The 22660-nt window shown below is 39.3% G+C and overlaps 1 protein-coding gene across 1 annotated transcript in view; it reads right to left on the reverse strand.

Annotated features, from left to right (window-relative positions):
* si:ch211-186j3.6 (neural-cadherin) overlaps nucleotides 1–22660 on the reverse strand; it is a 631501-nt gene that overhangs the window by 17821 nt on the left and 591020 nt on the right. The window contains exon 31 of the mRNA XM_039763170.1: nucleotides 18380–18624. Within this exon, the coding sequence (XP_039619104.1) occupies nucleotides 18380–18624 (245 nt within the window). The remainder of the gene's footprint in view (nucleotides 1–18379; nucleotides 18625–22660) is intronic.

The raw sequence follows: 22660 nt of genomic DNA on the forward strand, positions 1-22660 counted from the left end.
AAGTTGGTAACCACTTTTCCATTTCCTCTCACAGAGAGGGGGATGACATCATGGAGAACATCTGATGTCACTTCCAGCTCTGTTACGGAAGCTCTACTTGTCCCACCACAGCATCTTTACTGTATAAATAACAGAGAATCCAGAAGTTGGGATTCATTGCCAAAACAGCAACTGATGGTGATGGACCTCATACTTCAAAAGCACCTTAAGGCAAGTACTAACCAAACCAAATTAGTCATAATGCTCATTTCTGTTTCTTTTTTTATAAGCATCAGTGAATGGAGGGCAAGGTTTGAAAACCAACCCTTCATGCTATATTAATGTCCTTTCTTTTTGGTAGCCTGGAGAATAAAACTGCACACTGTATTTAAGTTGAGGTCTCACCAGAGTATTATAAAGCATAAGCATGAACCCCTTTCACTACACCATAGTGGATATGAAACGCACTTTAGGATGGAACTCACTTTTTAAGGGTGACATGGCCATGGGCCCTTCAGAGGTTTCTTTCCTCCAAGAATGCTATTAACTGGAATTTTTGTTTTCTACTCAATTATTATGTTAATGGGACTTTACACTGGCGTGTTTAATAAATAAATTTCCAATTTACTGTCTTTTCACCCTGCTGTATGTATATGTTGTGGGGTATTTTGTATTAGAGTTGTAAATAAGTGTAAACATGCTCTTGGACTGTGCTCAGTGAAGTGTACCATACAAGAATAAAGTAAATTGAATCGAACTGGCTGTGTTACACATTAGCTAGACGCTTTTCTCCACTTAGGCCAATGAGACTTACTCATTATGAGGAATTCCAAGTTGGCAGGCTTTCTGTTTATTCTGTAATATTTTTTTTAGATTAGCTCTAGTCAGCTAGAGATTTCCATGCCAAAAAGCAGGGTGTACATAATGACAGCACATGCAGCATCATCTACTGAAAGTGTGCTCTGCAAGTGGTATTAAGAGTGGAGATCCTTTGCCACTTTCATTTTATGATATGAGGAGTCCTGAGTGCATGTCAAACAGCTGTGTTAGCCATCTAAGATGGGTTGAAATTGAATTGATCAACGTAGACCTCAATGTTAACATTTCTATTTGAATGTATTTTGTAATACATGGAGTAATAAAATGCATTACATTTGTCATTCCAGGAGATGGCACATCACAAACATCTTTAGTAATAAAATACAATACTACCAAAGTTTTTGGTACACCATTAGTTGGAATAACAAATGTAATGCATATGTCTCTGTTATATGTCATTTGATATAGGATTAATAAAAGTGTCTTTGATGTGTCATCTGTTGGGATGACACAGACATAGCAGCTGGATTGACACACAGATACACAGACACAGAGTCGCTTATCCATTTATTAAGGTGGATAATTGTGATGCAGTCACCTCTGCATGTCCCGCACCTATGGAAGAGCGTAATGGATAAGCAAAGAGCTATTTAAGAGTCAGGAGCTGATGACAGAATTTAACTCTTTGGACAGTAATAGTGGTGGAACATTTGTGAAAGTTAAAGATTGGAGGTAAAATGGGGTGATTTTTAACATCCATCAAGGAACCTTCAACTTCAGTAGTCAGGTTAGACGAGGCAAAATTGTAGGGCTATGCTTTGTTAAGCTCTGGAGAGCATAACTCACACATAATAAGACATTTTCTTTGCAGTTCATTGTGTGAATGGCTTTGTGGCTGAAACATTTAATGTACATTTTCCACACAAATGTAAAGGCATATATTTTAACAAAATAATGGTAAAAACAAGCAGTATTTTCATTATCCTAATAGGGAACAATCTAAAGCAAAACATGAAAAACGCAGCTCTCAATCCTTAAGGTTAAGAACAAAATCACCAAAATATCTTAACCAAAGTAGTTAGTAAAAGTGATGGCCGAGTGCTGAATTGAATCACTGAACAAGCTTTTACTCAATATAATCCATTCAGGTAACTGAAGATGTTTTACTAGCATTCATAGATCGAAGGTCTGTGACAGCAATCTTAAACACTGGAAGTGACCAAGGGGAGGGCTTCACAACTAAGCCATTACAATAACATTAAAACAGGATTGATTAGTAAAGGAGCAATAAAACAACATAAAATGGCAAGAGATGAGAACAATAAAGAATGGTGAAAGAAGACATGTAGTAAATAAGACAGAAAGAAAGTGTTTAAGACATACTGTTTTATTTCGAAGGAAAAAAGCAGCTTAATTTAATTATTAAAACCAAAAACAAAAACACGTGTATAAAGTAAAGATGACAACTTCACAAAACATAAGTGAGAATGTATCCATAGAACCAGCTTGTTCTTCTCATAGAAGGATCATTAATATCTTTATTGAAGTATTATTCAATACTTTATTACCTATACTCAGCAATATTTACATTTTAATTAATTATAATTAATTATAATGGCACCCAGTATTGCCAAGTCTGTCCCCCAGTCCTGAGCTGGATTACACATATTTGAACAAAATTGGATTGACACATTTAAAATTGGATGGACTGATACTTTTCATTGTAGAGCTTTATTTTGTCTTTTTCTTCTTCATTGAGTTCATTCAATGCTTTAAGAAATATAAAAAAATATAAAATGTTACGAGACCTGTGTGGAATTTACATGTTCTCCCCGTGTCTGCATGGGTTTCCTCCGGGAGCTCTGGTTTCCTCCCACAGTCCAAAGATGTGCAGGTGAGGTGCATTGGCGATCCTACATTGTCCCTAGTGTGTGCTTGGTGTGTGTGTGTGCCCTGCGGTGGGCTGGCACCCTGCCCGGGGTTTGTTTCCTGCCATGCGCCCTGTGTTAGCTGGGATTGGCTCCAGCAGACCCCCCATGACCCTGTGGTTAGGGTATAGTGGGTTGATGGATGGATGGATGGATGTTATATATATCTACTATACAATAAAAGGTCTGTGTGTCCAGTTTCTTGGAACAATCTGATTGGTCTGATTGGCTTTAGTGACACGGCAAAAGAGGAAGTGCGAGTGTGAGACACACATGGAGGAGTAAAGGTGTATGAGCCACACTGAGAGAGACACCTTCAAAGACGACAAGTATAAAATTAGACAGGTGGTGAGAAAGTCGCATTGAAAGAATCTGAGACAGGCTTTACAGGAATGCACTTGAGAGAGGGAGCACCAGTGAAGATACGGAGCAAAGCCAATGAAGGTACACTACGGCAAGAAATAGCAAATATTTTTTCAATGATTCTATACCCTGGCTAGTGTGTATATATATATATATATATATATATATATATATATATATACAGTATATATATATATATATATATATATATATATATATAGTATATTACTATGTATAACATATATATATTATATTGGGTTCACAGTTGCACAAAAAGTTTTTTTAAAAACTTCAAGCACACTTTAAAGGAACAATTTTGGAGTCCTTAAAAGACACACAGAAAACGTGATAAATGTCTTATTTTCTGACTCCAGTCATCTGTTCCTGGAAATTAAAAGAATTCAAAGGCGCGTCCACCAGTGCTATCGACTGCAGAGTGGCGGGACCCCAAGCTCTAAAAATGACCTGCATGAAGGCAAACTGTGAACTGTTTGCAGTGGCAATTATACAATTATAAAGGTTTTTGTCACACTATGTTGCACCTGATCTCACTTCTGTTAAACCAGCATCTGTCTGAAGCTCTGTTCCCTCTGTAAATCATTCAGCTCTAAAATGTAAAAGTAGCCCAATCGCTTACAGTCTATATAATTAAAATTGTAAGCTATTTGGATGTCTGTTTGTTGTTCGCTAATCATGAAAAAGAATGTCATTTTTCTCCTCAAAATTGTGTGTATTTCATAACTTTCTATTTATTATTGTTTATAGTGCACTAGCGCTATAAGTGTGCACTTCTTAAGAATTCTTTGAAGTGAATTGCATCACTCGTGAGTATGTGCAACAACCGAGGGTGGACAGCACTGCTATATTGATCAGCATGAGCAAAAGAAGGAGATGTACAAAAAGTGTCAAACGTAACGTAGCCTTACCATTCAACCAGACCCTAAAAGATTTAAGTAACAGGCACATGAATCTCTGGGCTCAGGTCCACAAGACCTTAAGGGGGGTTTCTACACTTGCTGGATAAAAGAAACTTAACTTTCATGTGTTTAATAATTAGAGTTTGAGAATCAAAAACAGTATTTTCCTTATCCACAACAACTTCACCACAAATATTTATTATCTGTTTTTGCTTAATTAAGAATGAATTGTAATTATTTAGACAAGGACTTCAATAAAGTGCCAGTCATCTCTTCAGCTGCTCTGACCATATTCAGCATATGAAAGTCGCAAACAATAAATTTATTGTCAGCGCCAAGAACATGAATTAGAATTAGATACTGATGTTTTACACCTCTCTGACTCCCATCTCTCTTTTCCATATTGGACTAATTTTGAAAGAAGGAGGCAGAAAAAAAAAAGAAATTTCACAGGAATCAACTTATAATCCCTTAATGCAATTTCCCTCCTCACTGAGCCAAAAAACATTTAGCAAAGAGACATCAAATATGCATTTACAATTTATCCAGATCTGTTGGGGTTGTGCTACAGCCTCGCAGTTCCTTGTACTGAGGTTTGATTCCCCAGATTGGATTTTGTATGAAGTTTGGCCCCCTGCCTACTCCAAATTGCCTCTATGTGGGGAGTGTTGGTAGTCAGACATGGACTGACACCTCATCTTGGGCTCTTTCCTGCCTTGCACTCTGTATTGCTGAGGTAGACAGAGCAAACTTTGGCCACACAATGGAGCGAGCATCATCAGACAATGAATAGATGGACAGCATGGTTATGGAAAAACACAATTAGCTCTTGGGTCTCTTTGCTGTTTTTTCTTGTTTGGCTAATTCCATGCAGAAGGCCCCTCTCACTCCATCACAGGTGTCTGTTTTGAGTGAGTGGAAAGATCAGATTTCAAATACAACACACGCAGAGCAAGCTTCAAATGAGAAATATGCATTTGCATGTTTTTGCACTTCAAATGAAATTTAACAAGCATCTGGATTGTTTTATTTCCCTTCACTCAAAACATTTTGCTGCAGTAATACAAAAAAGAAAAAAAACAATTAAATACTGCCCTCCATATTAAACTAATAATACTCCCTGTTGATTTTAATGGGGTTTTAAATTAGGATCACTTTTCATTTTTATGGCCCTATCATTCCCTTATTTGAATCTGTGTAACGTGTCTTTATTAATTACTATGATACATCTTTTAATTCCAGGTATTCAATGGCATGCATACCAAGCAGACAGATTTTTCATTTGACAGGCAAGCGCTGACGTGTGGAAATGTCAGGGCAAATGCACAACATTCTACACACATCTGTGACTTTAACTGAGGTCAGAAAAACAGAATCCAGTAATAAAATGGCCAGGTAAGAAGTGATTCTAAAAATCCAGTTTGGGGACCCCCGTGACTTGCCCATGTTAAAACACATTACCTGTTAAGTACTGTAAAAGTTACTGATTTAAAAAAGGCTGGACATTGTTGAGAACAGGGCTTAATCAGAGGAATGATAAGATTTGAGGCATGCTGCGTAAATGACCATTTCTACTCGTACCCAGTCACAGTTGACTCAGCAGACGGCACACACAATAATAAGACCATTGCTAAAAAAGTAAATAAAAATGCTCTTAATCAGCTTTGGGCAAACTCTGGTCTTTTAGTGGTGATGTCTGGGAGAAAATGTTAATGGAGGTCATTAAGGCAAAATCCAGTACATTTCACAAGAGACACATAATATTTGATGCAGCCTCTTCATCCTTTTAGTGAATCACAACCGGACATTGTTAGCAATTAAGTGGGCAGATGCATTTATTTAGTAAGTAAATCAGCCACCCTACACCTCATGTTTAATACATCAGCCCAAGGAAGGAAATGAATGACAATCCATCCCAAAAATTAAGGAAAAACTGACACCGTCTATCCACTGAGGATATGTATAATGGGAGCACTGGTCATAGGCCAAAAATCTCTTATACACAGGGCAGCAGTCCATCACAGAACACACTCATACCATACACTAGCTAATTTTTATAACTGTATATTTTCATAAAAAAGAACCTATGATTTACCTCATCCTATTTAGCTGAAAAAAAACTCACTTACTTACAGTATATTGCAAGTTAAACTTATCTGTCACACTTTAGGTACTGCAAAAATACATCTATTGCTCATTTACTATTATGTAACAAGACTTTAACAAACACTTCTTTGGGTCTTCATAACACTTACAAGGCAACAGTAAAGTGTTTATTCATCTCTGCAATGTGACCTACTAACAAAACTTTACTTTGGAGAGGTCTGAGGTGGCTTAACTGGGACACATTTCTCTTCATATTACATACAGAAAGATAGACACAACCTGCCTCAGTGAAATTAAAAACCTGGATGGAGCAGAACTCTTTAAATTTAAATTGCAACAAAACTGAACTCCTGCAAATTGGGACTAAAATGCAACTTAATAAAATGAGCTCTTTCCCAGTCCATCTTGGCGGTGATCTCATCAGACCTGCCTCTACTGCAAAGAATCTTGGTGTCATTTTTGATTCCTCCCTCTCTTATTCCGCCCACATAAATCACATTAAGAAACTTTCTTACTTTCACCTCTGTAACATATCCCGTGTTCGCTCCTTCCTCTCCTTTTCTAATGCTGAGAAACTTGTCCATGCTTTTATCACATCCCGCATCGATAATTGTAACTCGCTGCTGGCAGGTGCCCCTTCTAATCTTATATCACAGCTCCAGCTTATTCAAAACTCGGCTGCAAGAGTCCTTACTCGAACCAGCAGCAGCGAGCACATCACACCCATCCTGCTCCGTCTTCAGTGGCTCCCTGTGTCTTACAGAATCGAATATATAATCCTACTAATAACCTACAATGACCTTGCGCCAAACTACATCATTGACCTTCTCCATCACTATGTGCCTGCCTGCTCACTAAGGTCCTCTGATTCTGGCATATCTTGTTGTACCCCACACTAATCTACACTCCATGGGTGACAGGGCCTTCAGCTGTATAGCGCCCAGACTCTGGAACGACCTACCAAAATTAATCAGTTTAGCTGACTCAATGAATTCTTTTAAAAAAGAACTTAAAACTCATCTGTTCAGGAAGGCTTTTAGCTCTACTTGACTTTGTTACCCTTCTCTCAGTTTTTCCTCTCTGTCAAAATGCTCATGTAACCTGTGTGTGTGTGCTAGACCATCAATTATGTCGTCTGTTAGGCTTTCTCTGAATTTACTGTCTTAATCTTCTTTATTTATTTATCTGGTTTGTACAATGCTATATATTGTATCCCCTGCCGTTCTTTCTTAATTTCTGTAAGTGCCTTGAGCATGGGAAAGGCGCTATATAAATAAAATGTATTATTATTATTATTATTATAGAACTTTATTTGTCCCCAGAGGGAAACTTGGCTAAGACCAATGAATCCTTCCTTTGAACCAGTAATTTTTCCATTATGTCAACATGCCAACCAGCACAGAGATGAGTAACTTATCTACTGATGTTTTATAAGACCAAAAGAAGCCTTTGTTAAGGTTTTGTTACATAAGAGTAAATGAGTAAGAGATACATCTTTGCAGTTCCTGAGCCTAAGCGTTACAAACCTTGTGAACTACACTCTAACATGGCATGGGGAAAAATTTAGTAACCACTATCAATAAATTAATCATTTAAAGAAATGAATAATGTAGTGCTAAGTCAAGTACACATAAAGAAGTTTACATGAAGAAAATGCCACCAGTTGTGGGCCGATCTCATTCTGACAAAAGAAAGACCAGGGAGGCTCATCCACTCTCCTTCACTGAGGGAAACAAAACTGGAAACACTGACCTGATGTACTCCCAAGTCTCCCATCTTCAACTTCTGCGCACATGGAACCATTCTCCATTTCTAATTTCTCAGATATTTCTTACTGCTACTAAGATTTGCACCCAGGTTCTCATTGCTACCTTTATTGCTTAGCATGGCAGCCCCTGTGACTCCTGTGGTACTCTGAGAAGAGCTGAATCCTCTGTGTATCTCAGAAATTATCTTATGATGATAGAGTATCAGAAACTCCTTCATCCGTTTGTAATGATAATTACCTTTGTTGCTGTACCATTCAGTTGGTTAATTATGTAAAATTATTTTATTCTTTATTTTAGTTAAAAGGTTGAAGTTGGTTTATATTAATAGTATGCTTATGCATTTTGTAAACTACAATGTCATTTTGAGCATTGTATAAAGCTTTATATAAAATGAAGATGATTCTTTAAACATTATTTTAATGTTAAGAAACTACATGACTAATTTCAATTCAGACTCTCTTAAGCTGGTAAATTAAACTATATTCCTGGTTTAGTCACTTCTAAGAGCATTTTATAGTGTGGAGGATTGAAATAGAACTGTTAGGGAGAACTTGTACTTCTAAGAGGTAGAAAACAGTCGCATGAGTTCAAACGATTTTAAGAAGGGGTGTAGTGAAATACAACACAAAGATCAAAACTGGAAAACTACAATGCATGAAATGATAATAATATCCAAGAAACATGCCTATAAATGTTGTAACCAGAAAAGCTGAGAGCAGAGTTTGAAGAGAAAGAGTTTTGTTTTGATTTGAATATCCGCAATCTTAGATGAAGAGACAAGATGTCAGGAATGACCTTTAAACTTGTTGTTCTACTGACGTCACATGCCACGACCTCTAAGGCCACACCCCTTGGCAACTGAAAGTCGTGTCTTAACTCATAAAATGGCAGCATAAAACAAAATCGCATTGAAAATGGTGCACAATCATTTCAACAACTTTTAATATTTTTCGAAAACAAACACTAATGGCAAATTTCAATTTGTCGTGCTCAAAAGCCAAAAATGAAAGTTAAATGTGATGACAAACCAGCCAAAAATTCTAAATGAAATTGAATCTTAACAGAATTGAAGCCAGGTTTAAAGGATGGCCCCAGTTCGCTCCTGAAGTGCACAGTCTAGTCTACACCCATAAAATGGTACCCAGTGGTTACCTCATGCCATTTTGCCATCACTCATCTTTGTTTAATCACTGACCTGGCAGTCTTCAGCTCCTTTAAATAAGAGCTGAATATTTTTTCATTCAGCCGTCACCTCTGTGGTATTATGCTAATGTGCCTGTTCTCACCCCCCACCCCAACCATTTTCGTAGTCTCCAGCCTCCGAGTGATGTCTACTTAACAGAGAATGGCAAAGTATCAGTTGATCACAAGATCTGAAAGTTGTGACCATGCAATTAAAACCTGAATTAGTCAATTAAAAACCTGACAATGACACAGATTCAGAGGAGCTGTCAGTAGTGCTGAAGTTGACCTCTTTTGATGTCATTGATGTTTATTTCAGGAAATGAAATGTCATTTATGGTTCTAACAAATAGTGCGAAAAGTTGATTAAAATGCACATACTAAAGATGATGACACGCCATCATTCTTTATTTTGTTTGAAAAAAAAACACTCAGATTATCAGTCTCACAAATTAGGCCATCTTTGAAAATTTAGTCTGTGCACTGTCTAATTAATGAAGTTCTTTATACTTTCACAAAACATTTTTCTTGCCCTGACCAACAAAGAGGGGATCATATCATAATGAAGGTTTTCATTTTTTTCCCTCTAAAGTGCTATCCTTATGCCTCAGTTTTCTTAGTACATTATCACTCTTGGCTGACAATTAGTTTTACAGTCTCCTTCTAGAATGTCATTTTTGACACAAGGATACAATCATTTGCAGCCCACAACATTGCAACTAAATGAAGCTATTGACAGTTCCGGCTCTGTTAAATTCTAACCTTGAAAAGAAGGCATTAAAAAGAAACTGCATGATCAGTTCAAGCATAAACTTGGTAAAGATTAGGGATTATTGGGGGCTCGTGAGGATGCCAGGAGTAAAATGAGAAATGACGATGGTGAGCTCTACAGTTAAAACAGAAATCCCTTTTCATTGTTTCTTAAATGGATTCTTGGGGGCTAAAAAACAACAATAAAATTCTCACTTGGGTTTGTTTCTGACAGTGTGTGTTAGCGTTGATAAATGAAATCTTAAACAGAATTAGAAATTTCTGCAAGGAGTAGGAGTTGTATAAAAAAGGCCTATGTATGCGAGTGTGAGCGTGGGAGTCATATTTGGAAGATAAACCTATTAGTATATAGAATCACTGCATCACAACTTGTTTTATTTAGTGGAGAATAAAGCCTTTTTTATGCTTCTTTCTTTGTTTGTGTGTTTTTTATATGTGACACAATCCACAGAGAATCTAAATAGGTAATAAAAAAAAACTAGTGTGCTCTTTAGTGAAAAGCTGAATAGAGTACATATTGTATTATCATAAGGTAGAATATGTGCTTATAAACAGTATAATTTAATAAAACAGAACTGCATGTGCATCAGGAAACACTTCATGATCTTCAGGGGCAAGAGATACTAATATGCTTATTAAAGTAGCCTGCACTGAGGGTTTTCTTAAAATCAAATCTTTTTACTTCCTCCTGCACTACTATACTGGTTTGCATGTTACTTTCTAAAAGATGACTGGCTGCTTAACTCATTTTTTGGCTGTGACTAAACGTAGTTTTCACTTTGAAGTTCATATATCCAGTACTTCATTACTGCTGTACACAAATGTGTCTGATGTAGAGGGTGTCACACACGTGTACTAGGGAGGCAGTCAATGGGCTTAACTGGGCATAGAATGATGACTCAGGGGTTCACGCTGTGTACCAACGCCTCTTCTCCTACCTCTACAGATCACCAGAAGGCAAGACAAGCTAACCCTAACCAACTTCCTCATTCCTCTCTAGACCATACCCCCTACTGACGTCACTTCTGCTACTGCTACCTTTTGGACCCGCCTCTTCCTTTCCCCTACCTATAAAAGCCAGTCTCTATCCCTTTTTTTTTCAGTCCCATTTTGGACACAGTCTCTGATGGTTACTCGGTATTCATACAATATATGGGGGTGGATCCTCCAACTTTTTTCATTTTTGTTTGCTTGTATTTACAGTGGAGTAGTCGGCAGGATTCTGCTTCAAGATGTCTGAGGAGCAAGACGTGACCTCCATTCTGACAATACTTGCAACGGAGCTACAATGGCTCAAAGTCCAAATGACAGAATCTGAGGACTGAAGCTTGTGTTTCCGTGCAACAGGATCAAGCCAGGACCCCCTCACAGATACTTGTGCCACTTAACTAATGACGATGATATCAAGACCAATTTTTGCATTTTTGAAAGGAACCACTGGCAACGCTAAGAGTGGGATAATATCCTGGCACCTTTTCCAGAAGGGTGAGGCGCAGGAGGCATACTACAACCTCTCGGTGGAAGATGCAGCTGACTATGATAAGCTCAAGACAGAGGTCCTCAAATGATTTGGCATCTCCATGGACCAACAGGCGAGGCAGACAATATTCTAGTCCTCGTTGATTATGCCACCCACTTTCCGAAGGCTGTTCCTTTACACTCAGCCAATTCAAAGACTATCACATGGAAACTGGTAGGCATTGGTATCCTTAAGGAAGTCCTAATGGACCAAGGGACACCTTTTACTTCAGAAATGTTCAAGGAGGTGGTCAAGTGACTGAGTGTAAAGCGGCTGAAAACCTTGGTTTATCATCTTCAGACTGATAGGTTGGTTGAAAGATTCCATCAGACTCTCAAATAGAGGCTGTGGAAGGTGGTCAGCAAGGACAGAAGGAACTGGAACCAATTACTTCATCTCATAGTTTTTCCCTACAGGGAAGTCCCACAGGCTTCCACTTGTTTTCCCCCATTGATTTTTTGCACAGACAACAGTCAAGGGATATTGGGTATCCTAAAAGAAGGCTAGGAGTAGGAGTCCCTTCTGTCAATACTAAAAGAATACATAGAGAAGGCTCAAGCAACACTGGTCTATTGCTATGACTGAAGTATTTCAGTGTGGTACTTCCGCCTGGGAGAGTCATGGTCCTTGTTAATAAAGTTAATGAACAGAAAGGGCTTGTCAACTACTTGGTGAAACAACCCAACCATCGACCGAGTGAACGGATATATCATGTAAACTTGCTGAAACCATGGAAGGACAGGGATCTTGGAGCTGGAGGAGTGGAGCTGGAGATCAGATGTATGCTGGACCTAGGGGTCATTGAAGAGAGCCACAGGCCCTGTCTAGTTGTTGTGTTCTAGTTGGACAGAACTTGGAGGTTTTGTAACAACTTGGCTTTACCAAGTCTCCCAGTTCAACACCTATCCAATGCCACAAGCTGATGACCTACTCGAATGGTTCGGCACAATACTTGACCATCTCAGGACTAAAGGGTAATTCCTTTAACGGAGTCCGCAAAAGTACAGACTGCATTTAGAACCCCTAGTTGACACTGGCAGTATTGTGTCCTCCCATTTTGCTTGCATGGGGCCTCTGTGACCTTCCAGCATCTGGTGGGCAAAGTGCTCCAGCCCCACAACGCCTATAGTGCTGCCTACCTGGATGACATAGTCATCTATTCCAGCACATGGGAAGAACACCTACAGCACGTCAAAGTGTTGCTTCAAACACTAGCAGAAGCCGGCTTGCGAATCAACCCTAAGATATGCTTCTTCAGGGGGTGTGGGCTGATGGGGGGAGCCATGTCACACACATGCGCTTGGGATGCAGTCAGTTGGCTTAACTAGGCATAGAACGGTGAGTCAGGGGTTGACACTGTGTACTAATGCCTCTTCTCCTTCTTCTACAGATCACCAGAATGCAAGATGAGCTAAAGCCTTAACCAACTTCCTCATTCCTCTCCAGAACACCCCCCCAACCCGTTGACTTCACTTATGCTACTGCTACCTTTTGGACCCGCCTCTTCCTTTCCCCTACCTATAAACGCCAGTCTCTATCCCCTTTTTTTCAGTCTTGTTTTGGACACAATCTCTGGTGGTTTCTAGGTTTTGCATCATTTTTGTTATAAAGAGGTAGTGGTGAACAGGTGAAAAACAAAAAAGAAAATTCGCTTGAGTTCGCTTAAACTACAAAAATCTTTTGCTTACATTAGAGCATGAGAACAGGCCATTCAGCCCAACAAAGCTTGCCAGTCCATTCCACTTAAGTCTTCCCAAGTAACATCAAGTCTTGCTTACAGAATCACAGAAGTTCTACTTTCTACTCACCACTTGGTAACTTATTCCATGTGTCTATAGTTCTCTAAGTGAAGAAAAAAAAATCCTTTATTTTGTTTGAAATTTACTCTTAACAAATTTCCAACTGTGCCCCCGTGTTCTTGTTGAATTCATTTTAAAATAACAGTCTCAATCCACTGTACTAATTCCCTTTGTAATTTTAAACACTTCAAGTATGTGTCCTCTTAATCCTCTTTTGCTTAAACAGAAAGTGCTTATTTCTTTTAATCTTTTCTCATAACACATCCTCTGTTACCCTGGAATCAGCCTTACTGGTCTTCTCTGGACTGTTACCAGCACTATTATGTGGTTTTTGTAGCCTGAGGACCAAAACTGCACACAGTACTCTAGATGAGGCCTTACCAAGTGTGTTATAAAGCTTGAGCATAACCTTCTTGGACTTGTACTCTACACATCAAGGTGCTATATAACCTAACATTCTGTTAGTCCTCATAATATCTTCTGAACACTGTCTGGCAGTTGATGGTGTCGAGGAGTCCATTACAAATCATAAATCCTTCTCATAAGATATACTTTCAATTTTCAATACTTTTCAGACCTCTTATTGCGTATACAAATCTAACAAATTTTACTTCCTATGTGTAATAATTACAGTACATTAAATTTAATCTGCGCAAGTGTGTATGCGGATTCTAGATAAACTGCCCATCCACCTAGTTTGGTATCATCTGCAAACCTAACCAACTTGCTATTTATAGCCATCCATCCATCCATTATCCAACCCGCTATATGCAAAGTACAGGGTCATGGGGGTCTGCTGGAGCCAATCCCAGCCAACAGAGGGTGCAAGGCAGGAAACAAACCCCGGGCAGGGCGCCAGCCCACCACAGTTGCTATTTATATTCCTATCCAAATTCATTTACATATGTTAAAAATCAGAACAAAACTAGCACCTCGTACCATCATCTGCTGCTTTCTATATCTGAGACAATTTTTCACCCATCTACAACAACTTAACCTCTCATGTTGGGACCTTATGAAATGCTTTCTGAAAACATTCATCTAGATAGTTTTTGAAATAAACTTTTAGGGCATAAGCAATTTTTTTTTCTGTCCACAGATAGCCAGTGAGACATTCAGTAAAGAGACTTGTGCATAAAAAAGTGGATTGAATTACTTTAACTCCAGAGCAGTGTGGTGATACATTGATTAGTGCTGCTGTGTGAAGTCTGCATGTCCTCTTTTTGTCTTTTTGGGTTTTCCCCAAGAACCTCAGTTTGCCTCCCACATCATATAATAACATTCATTGGTGAATCTAAATTGGGCCTGCATGTGCGACTGTGGGTGTGTGTCTGACTGGGCCCTATAATGGACTTTCACTCTGCTCTCAAGCAGTTCTTGCTTATAGCCCAGTGCTGATGGCATTGGCTCTTTGACCATTTCTGCCTGTGAAATTGGAGCAAATGGGCTCAGTTAGTGGCTCAGTAAAACTATCGATTAAAGAGAAGATAATGGCAGATTGATTAATTCTCTAACTGACTTTTAACATTCATAATATACTTTTTGACTCTTACTATCATAATCCCTATTGTCAGCAATGGAGTCATTTGTCTTGTACGTTATTTATCCATTCTTTTCTTTGCAACCTCTATTTCAGTTCTATATTTATCTACTGCAGAGTCTTTAATTCTTTAAAACTACTTCTGCTATAGTATGTAACACCTGTGTCTAGCACTTATCAACGCATCTAATAAAAATACATATATACAGTATATATAAATTAATGCTAATAGAGTCCAGTGCCCTCTGCTTGAAACATTAATTTACTTACTGTACTGCATTAAAGACAAGAAATGAGAAAAATGTTGTAATTAAAATCTAAACTCAAGAGGACCTAGACAATTTGAAAATAAATGCTGAGAAATAGGTAACCTCCAAACAATTATCACAATAAAGATCTTTTTCTGAAAACAAGAAACTGGAATTAAAAGAATCAATACAAACATGTGTGTATACCCATAGAATGAAAAGTGACAATTTTGGTGTCCTTCAAAAAGAACTTGTGAAAGACACTTGGATGATGTCAATAGTCTAAAGATTTCTGGCTAAAGCTCTCAGTGTATAAATTAACTCATTGAATAACACATACAGACTCTCGCTCAAGGCACTCTTTCAAAACTGCTGATTCTGTAGGACTTGTTAGAGGGGGAAAAAAACAAAACCAAGGTGGGAGTGAAACAAAACAACAAACATGAATAAATGCAGAAATTGTGACAACCAGTAAGACAATAATGATTCATACAAAGTAAACAGCATTACTATAACAAAAAAATAAATAAATAAATAACCATTGTGTAATTTAATGCGGCTCATACTGAATATATACTGTATATCCATTGAAAAATCAAGCTCATCTTGTTATTTCTGTATGAAATTAATGTTACACTTTATAGTCACAAAGATTTACTTGTTAATGTTACTACTGAAAATTTGTTTTTGTGCTTATAAATCAGTCTACACCAAATGAAAACATTAAGTGGGGCCGATCCCTGATAAATTCATAAACAAGGATAATATAAATGGTCACATTTTAGCAAGTGGAATAGTGTCCTGCTTATCCTTGAAATAATATTTTTTTAATAATTGTCTCATTATATGTATTTCACTAAAATCATTCAATAAATACATATTTTGTTGGTTTTCAAGCAGACAGGTAACTATCATCCATTACTTATTCTTCCTTATATTTTCTGCAGGACGTCCTAGCTGAGGGCAGTCTGTAGCCCATCTCCTTGACCCTGCTACTCCCAAACCCTACCTCATCATAAACTCAGAGAGTAAAAATTAAAAAGGGAGACTTTAATACTTTCTTTATAAAGAAACTTTAATGTCTATTTTATTATAAATTGTGTTGGTGTCTATACAGCTTCGGTCAGTCCCTACAGCAAGAACAACAATTTAGTTCTTGTATAGCCCAAAATCACACAAGGAAAGTCTCAATGAGCTTTAACAGGTCATGTTTTTTGACAGCCCCACAGCCTTGACCCTGTAAGAAGACAGGAAAAAAATTCCCCAAAAAAACTTGTAGGGAAAAGAAAAATGGAAGAAATTGCATTTGAAAATGCAATTGATGTCAAAAAATGGAGTAACTACAACATACAAAACAGAACACAAGTAATCTTCTTCACAGAGCTACATGGCCAATCTCTCTGGCTACGAAGGATCTGGGATGGTAGCTGAAAGGTTGCCCGTTTGAATCCTGGCAGTTACAGAAGGAATGGTACTCCATTGGACCCTTCAGTAAGGCCCTTAACCTGCAATTGCTCCAGGGGAGCTGTACAAATAGCTGACCCTGCGCTCCGATTCCAAAACTCTCTGGAGAGTAAGTTGGGGAATGTGACAAATGGCAAATAACTAATACAAGAAATTGTAAATGGTGAAGAAAGGATTAGGGCGGCATGGTGGTAGTGCTGCTGCCTCGTAGTTAGAAGACCTGGGTTTGCTTCCCGGGTCCTCCCTGCATGGAGTTTGCATGTTCTCCCTGTGTCTGCGTGGGTTTCCTCCAGGTGCTCCAGTTTCCTGCCACAGTCCAAAGTCATGCAGGTTAGGTGCATTGGCAATTCTAAATTATCCCTAGTTTGTGCTTGCCATGTGTGTGTGCCCTGCGGTGTGCTGGCTCCCTGCCTGGGGATTGTTTCCTGCCTTGTGCCCTGTGTTGGCTGGGATTGGCTCCAGCAGACCCCCATGACCCTGTAGTTAGGATATAGCGGGTTGGATAATGGATGGATGGAAGAAAGGAATAAAAATCAAAATCACCTCAGAAATGCAATGCAGTAATACAAAATACCTATTCCTACAATGAATCAATGTTTGATTTCCAGCTTTTTTCCACAAACTTTCAAGAAGCAATGTGTAAAATAGAGATGCCCCTAACCATGCATCTTTAAATTTCATATTTATTTAATTTGCAGCTTCACTGATTGAATGTTACTGGCAGTCTTTAGCTCAGTAACTTGTTCTCCCTGGCTGTTATGTGCAGTCTTTGATACATGCTGAGTTTTTATCTCCAATACTCAAACAGAGCAATAGCACCAGGTACTCTTAATTGTAATGCCATATATGTTTTAATTACAATAAATTGAAGTGAATTGAATTAAAGAATTATTTAAAAAAAAAAACTCATCAATTTATCCATGATAAATTACAACAGACTGGTCTTACTCAGCGCTTTAAATGGAGACAATAGCAAAATAAATGTACTTGTGGATGAGGTGTTTTTTTAATCAGTAGTTCCCACTCCAATTCCTGACGAGATTACAGATAGGCACCCTAACATAGTAAACTGGAAGACAACGTCAGGTTACAGTATAGAAAACAGTGGAATATGCCTTGTTGGAAGACATGAAAAGGCATCTTATCGAAGTGTTTTACCTGTCAGACGTTGAAGGCAGATCAGAAGCAGTTTTTAAATTATGAGCCAACTGCTCTACTGTCTAGCACCTCACATACTGTATGCATGAACAATTCTTTTCATCTTCATCAGAATAACACTTGGCAATCTGAACTACTAATTGTCAAATGGTGGCAAGTCTTTTGTCAGCTTTTAATGGACAAGGGTGAGGGCTCCACTGGAGTGTGCAAAAGGATTGAAAATGGAAGGAAATGTAAAGGAATAATTGTACTTTCTTAAATAATACACTACATAGTTAAGAAATGTTATTTATGTACCAAACTCTTTCTCTTGCTCACAGAATTACTGTGCAAAAAAGTACACAGAAGTCCCAAGTATAATTATAAAAGAAGCACATTCTCATTATATGCATAATTACACAGAAATGTGAAAGTAATGTTAAGGTAATTATCATATAAGCTCTCTTAACTGTAATGGAGCTCAAGTCTTACTTGATTTTCCAAAAGGTTTCATTCTTGAGCAGACTGCTGGGTGAGAATCAAGTTGTGGCTGTGATTTTCACTAGATAAAAGTGTTTACTGCTGTCTGCTCTCATGGTAGGCTCAAACAAAAGTGATGAAGAGTGAGACAGAATGTTTGTGTGACAGACTGAGACATAGCGGGATCCATGCTGGCAGAGAAATGCAGACAAAAGAAGAAACTGGAAGGCGGCAATGATGCTGAAATCTCCTCCAAAAGGAAAATATCACGAACATCCACGAAGGAACATAGTGAGGTAGGAATGACAAAAAATGAAAGAAAATCACATGTAATAAAAAATATAGTTGCCATAGCTACCTAAAAGTGCCAGGAAACAAATGCAGATAGCAAACATTGAGCTGAAACTGAGGCCAACATCATCCCGGTAAATTGCCAGAGTAATTTCACAGTGACGCCCTGCGTAGCCTTCTGGACAGTGGCAGTTAAATTTGGATGGGGACTGGGCAATGCAGGTGCCATGGTGGCAGGGTCTGTTGGCACACAACGTGTAGATGCAGAATCGGCCTGTAGAGTTTTCCATCACCATGTGGCCAGAGGGGCATCTAAAACAATAGGACAAAAAGAGATGTACACACATTTAATTGCCTCTTATTTGGTATTCATCAAGGTAGGAACTCAACAACACTTTCAGTCTCCTTTTTTATTTTTTATATCTGATACAATGCATAAACTCTCACGGGCATCCATGAACAATACTTAAATGATAGACATGTATTGTCTTATTTAAGAATACAGGAAGCAGCACCACTGATCTAAAATGGGCTGGTGTGGCACTGATAACTGTTGTTCATCTGAAATTGAAACTTACCATTTATAAAATAAGCAGATGCTTAGGAAATGGGCAAAAATATAATAATTATTATTGTGCAACAGTACACAGTCCTGCCAATTGCTTTCTAGAATCCTGGGGTAATCATGTTGTCATTTTTCCACTCTTCCATTATTCACCGCCTGCCATGTCTGAGCTCTCTGTGAATTCTCTTCTACAGTATATGTTATATAACATGCTGAATATGAATCCAAATTTCACTAATGAGAAAACATGTAGAGTATTGTATGCAGTTCTAGTCAATACAAAATAAAGCATAGAGGCTCTTGAAATGGTGGGGAAAGGAGCAAACAACTAAATCTTGGGATTAAAGAGCATGTACTGCTCTGAAGGGTTAAGGAAATTAAACAGAAAAGGGGTACATTGGGACTTAATTCAGGCACTACAACTCTCAGGGGGCATGTGATTTGTAAACCCATTAATCCAGACCAGGGTCACAGGTGTGTTGGAGCCTATCACAGCTAGCATGGGGTACAAGGCAGGAACAAACTGTGGTCAGGGTGAACACACACCCACACACCAAACACCAAGTCAGGTTAGGGAGCATGCACTGGTACAGCATGTTGCTGCACCCACCACACAATAAAACAGCTGGGGATCCCAGTTGGCAACATTCCATGCTGACATGCAGTCCAGTCCCGCCTCCCGGAAATGACTATCAATCTGCTGCAGCCAGGTGTTACGTGGATGTTCCCTTGATCTGGTCCAGCCGCTTGAGTCCTCAGCAATGAGGATCTTGTGAGCCAGATCACCTTCTGGGAATAGCACCACATGGCTGTAGTGCCATATGTGATGCTACCTCACAATGCAGACAATGCACCTCATTTGGGACTTCGTGAACAACCAGTCAGTTGACACAAGGTCAAACCAACAGTACCCAAGGACTCTCTGAAGAAACTCAATACCAAAGGAGTCTAGTCTTCTTCGCAGGTCATTGGATAACATCCATGACTCGGAACCATATAGCAAAACAGGAAGCACCAGGACTCTAAAGACTTGGATCTTCGTCCTTTTGCAAAGATATCGGGAGCACCACACACTGCTTTCCAGCGACCTCATGACCCCACATGCTCTCCTAATCCATCTACTGACTTCATAGGAAGAGTCACCAGAGACTTCAATGTCACTGCTAAGGTAAGTAAACCTCTTGATGAGGTTGACACTCTCTCTGCAGATCGACACACTGCTGATGACTATGCCCAAGAGGTCAATAAAAGCCTGGATCTCGGTTTTTATCCAGGATACTCAGAAGCCCAGACACTCAGACTCCTTGCTAAGTCTCTCGAGAGCCCTGAAAAGAGCCTCCATTGACTCAGTGAAAATCACAGCATCAACAGAAAAGTCAAGATCGGTAAATCTTTCTTCATCAGTAGATGCCCACAGCCGCTGAGCCCCACAGCCTGGCTCAACACAAAGTCCATGCAAGCATTGAACAAGGTAGGAACAAGAACACACCTCTGACGAACCCCAGAATCAACTGGGAAAAATGGAAAGGTTCTGCTCCCACTTGGTGAGCACTTATTGTACCAGTGTACAGGCTGGTCATGATATCCAGCAACTTTGAGGGGATCCTACAAAGTCTCAGAATGTCCCACAGGGCAGCTTGATCAATTGAGATGAACATTATACGAAAATAGACAAAGGTTACAAAGAAACTCTGCCGATATTCACATTTGCGTTCGATGAGAATTCTCAGTGGCAGAATGTGATTGATGGTAGACTTCTTAGGCATAAAGCCAGCCTGCTCTGGTAGTAATGATTATGGATCCTATTGAGGATGACCTTAGCAAGGACCTTACCCAGCACCAAGTGATTCAGGTGATCACCCTTCCCTTTCCAGATAGGGATTAAAAGTCCCATTTTCCAGTCAGCTGGGATCACTCCTGTACCCCAAATGGAAGCAAAGGTTGTTTGCATTGTCAGGAGGACAGCCTTAGCCCCATCTTGGAAAAGTTCACCTCAGATACCACAGATCCCTGCAGCCTTCCCTTACATTAGCAGGTTCACCTCCTTAGCAATCTCAGTGAGACTGGGTGGGTCACAGCTAACTGGAGGATTAGACCCAAGAACCGTGGACCCAGAAATGTCCAGCATTCTACCCAGAGAATCAGTTTAAACAGCTGCTCAAAGCAGCTAGCCAGCAGCCAGACAAAACCGTACCATCATCTGTAAGTACCGTTACGTCTCCCACCCTGACTGTGACTCTCCGAAGAACAAATTTGGATCTATGCAATGCTTCAGTTCCTCTGCAAGCGGGACATGGGTCCCTAGGCCATACATAGTTTGTCAGTTGCCCACAGATTCCTCTGGTAAATGTCTCCTTATCTGCCCTCAGAGCCCTCACAGCCATCCTTCTTAGTTCGCACAGATTCGAGTTGCCATCAAGCACTGTGCTGTGACTTATTTTGATAATATCCAGGGTGCCCTGTGAGATGAAACACCTCCTTCTGGAAATACGGGCTACACCAACACAACTCTCAGAAACCTTCAGGAACTTGTCACAGAAAGTCTCCCACATCACATTAGGATCGGCATTCACACCCTAATCTGCAAGTTCCTCAAACAAACTGCGTGCAAACCAATTAGAAAAACCCTGAGCTTGGTCCAGAACCATTCTCCTAATAGGTGGTAGCCTACTGTACCTAAGCTGGATCTTCAGAGTAGCAACAAGTCTGCTGTCAGAATTAACAAACTGGGCACTTCTGTAGATGCTGCAGTTCTGTAGGAGTCTCCAGCATCTGCCCACAAAAATGTGATTGATCTCCTCCACTGCACCACTGAAGTACTGAAGTACCAAGTTCAACGATGCAGCTCAAGGCTCTGGAATTGAGATTCAGCAATCCGCAGCCCCTGACTTTTTGCAAAGTCAAGGAACATGGACCGACTTTCACCACGGTCACCAGACCCATGGGGACCAACACAATCCTCATAACCAGCCCTGTGGTCAGTGGTTGCATTGAAGTCACACATGACAAGTGGAGTGTTACCCATCAACTACCGAGTGATGTGGTTCAACGACATGTCTTGGTAGTTTGTTCCAGAATTCCACATCTCTGCTTGAAGAAGTGCTTCTTGGCTTCTGTCTTAGATGCATTTCCCCTTAATTTCTACTGATGTCCTTGAATACATGATTTACATGATTGAGTACATTAAGTCGAAAGAATGTTGCTGCGTCTACTTAATCAATGCCTTTGAGGATTTTAAATATGTGGATTAAGTCCCCATGCACTCTTCTCTGTTTGAGACTAAACAAGTTTAATTGTCTGAGTCTGTCACAGTAGGACATGTCCTTACATCCTGGGATGCACTTATTATACCATGGTGAACTGCACACAATACTCCAGATGTGGTCTTACGAGTGCATTGTATAGTTTCAGCTTAATGCCCTTGGCTTAAATTCAACAGTTTTTATGATATAACCTAATATTTTATTTGCTTTTTTAATCACTTCTGTGCATTTCTTAGTCAATGAAAATGTTGTGTCAACATAAACCCCTAACTCCTTTTCAAATGTTGCTTACTGTATGACAATGTCTCTTGTCATTTATTTATAACTGATGTTCCTTCTGCCCACGTATTGCACTTTGCACTTTTCTACATTAAACTGCATTTTTCCAGGTGTTCTCCAGGTTCTGAAGGTTGTCAAGGTTACTTTGAATTATTTTTGTTGCAACCTCAGTGTCTGCTATCCCTCCAATTTTAGTGTCATCTGAGAATCTGACAAGTTTACTAATACATAAATACAATAC

The sequence above is a fragment of the Polypterus senegalus genome, chromosome 9, assembly GCF_016835505.1.
Source record: "Polypterus senegalus isolate Bchr_013 chromosome 9, ASM1683550v1, whole genome shotgun sequence".
In the NCBI taxonomy this organism is placed as follows: domain Eukaryota; kingdom Metazoa; phylum Chordata; class Cladistia; order Polypteriformes; family Polypteridae; genus Polypterus; species Polypterus senegalus.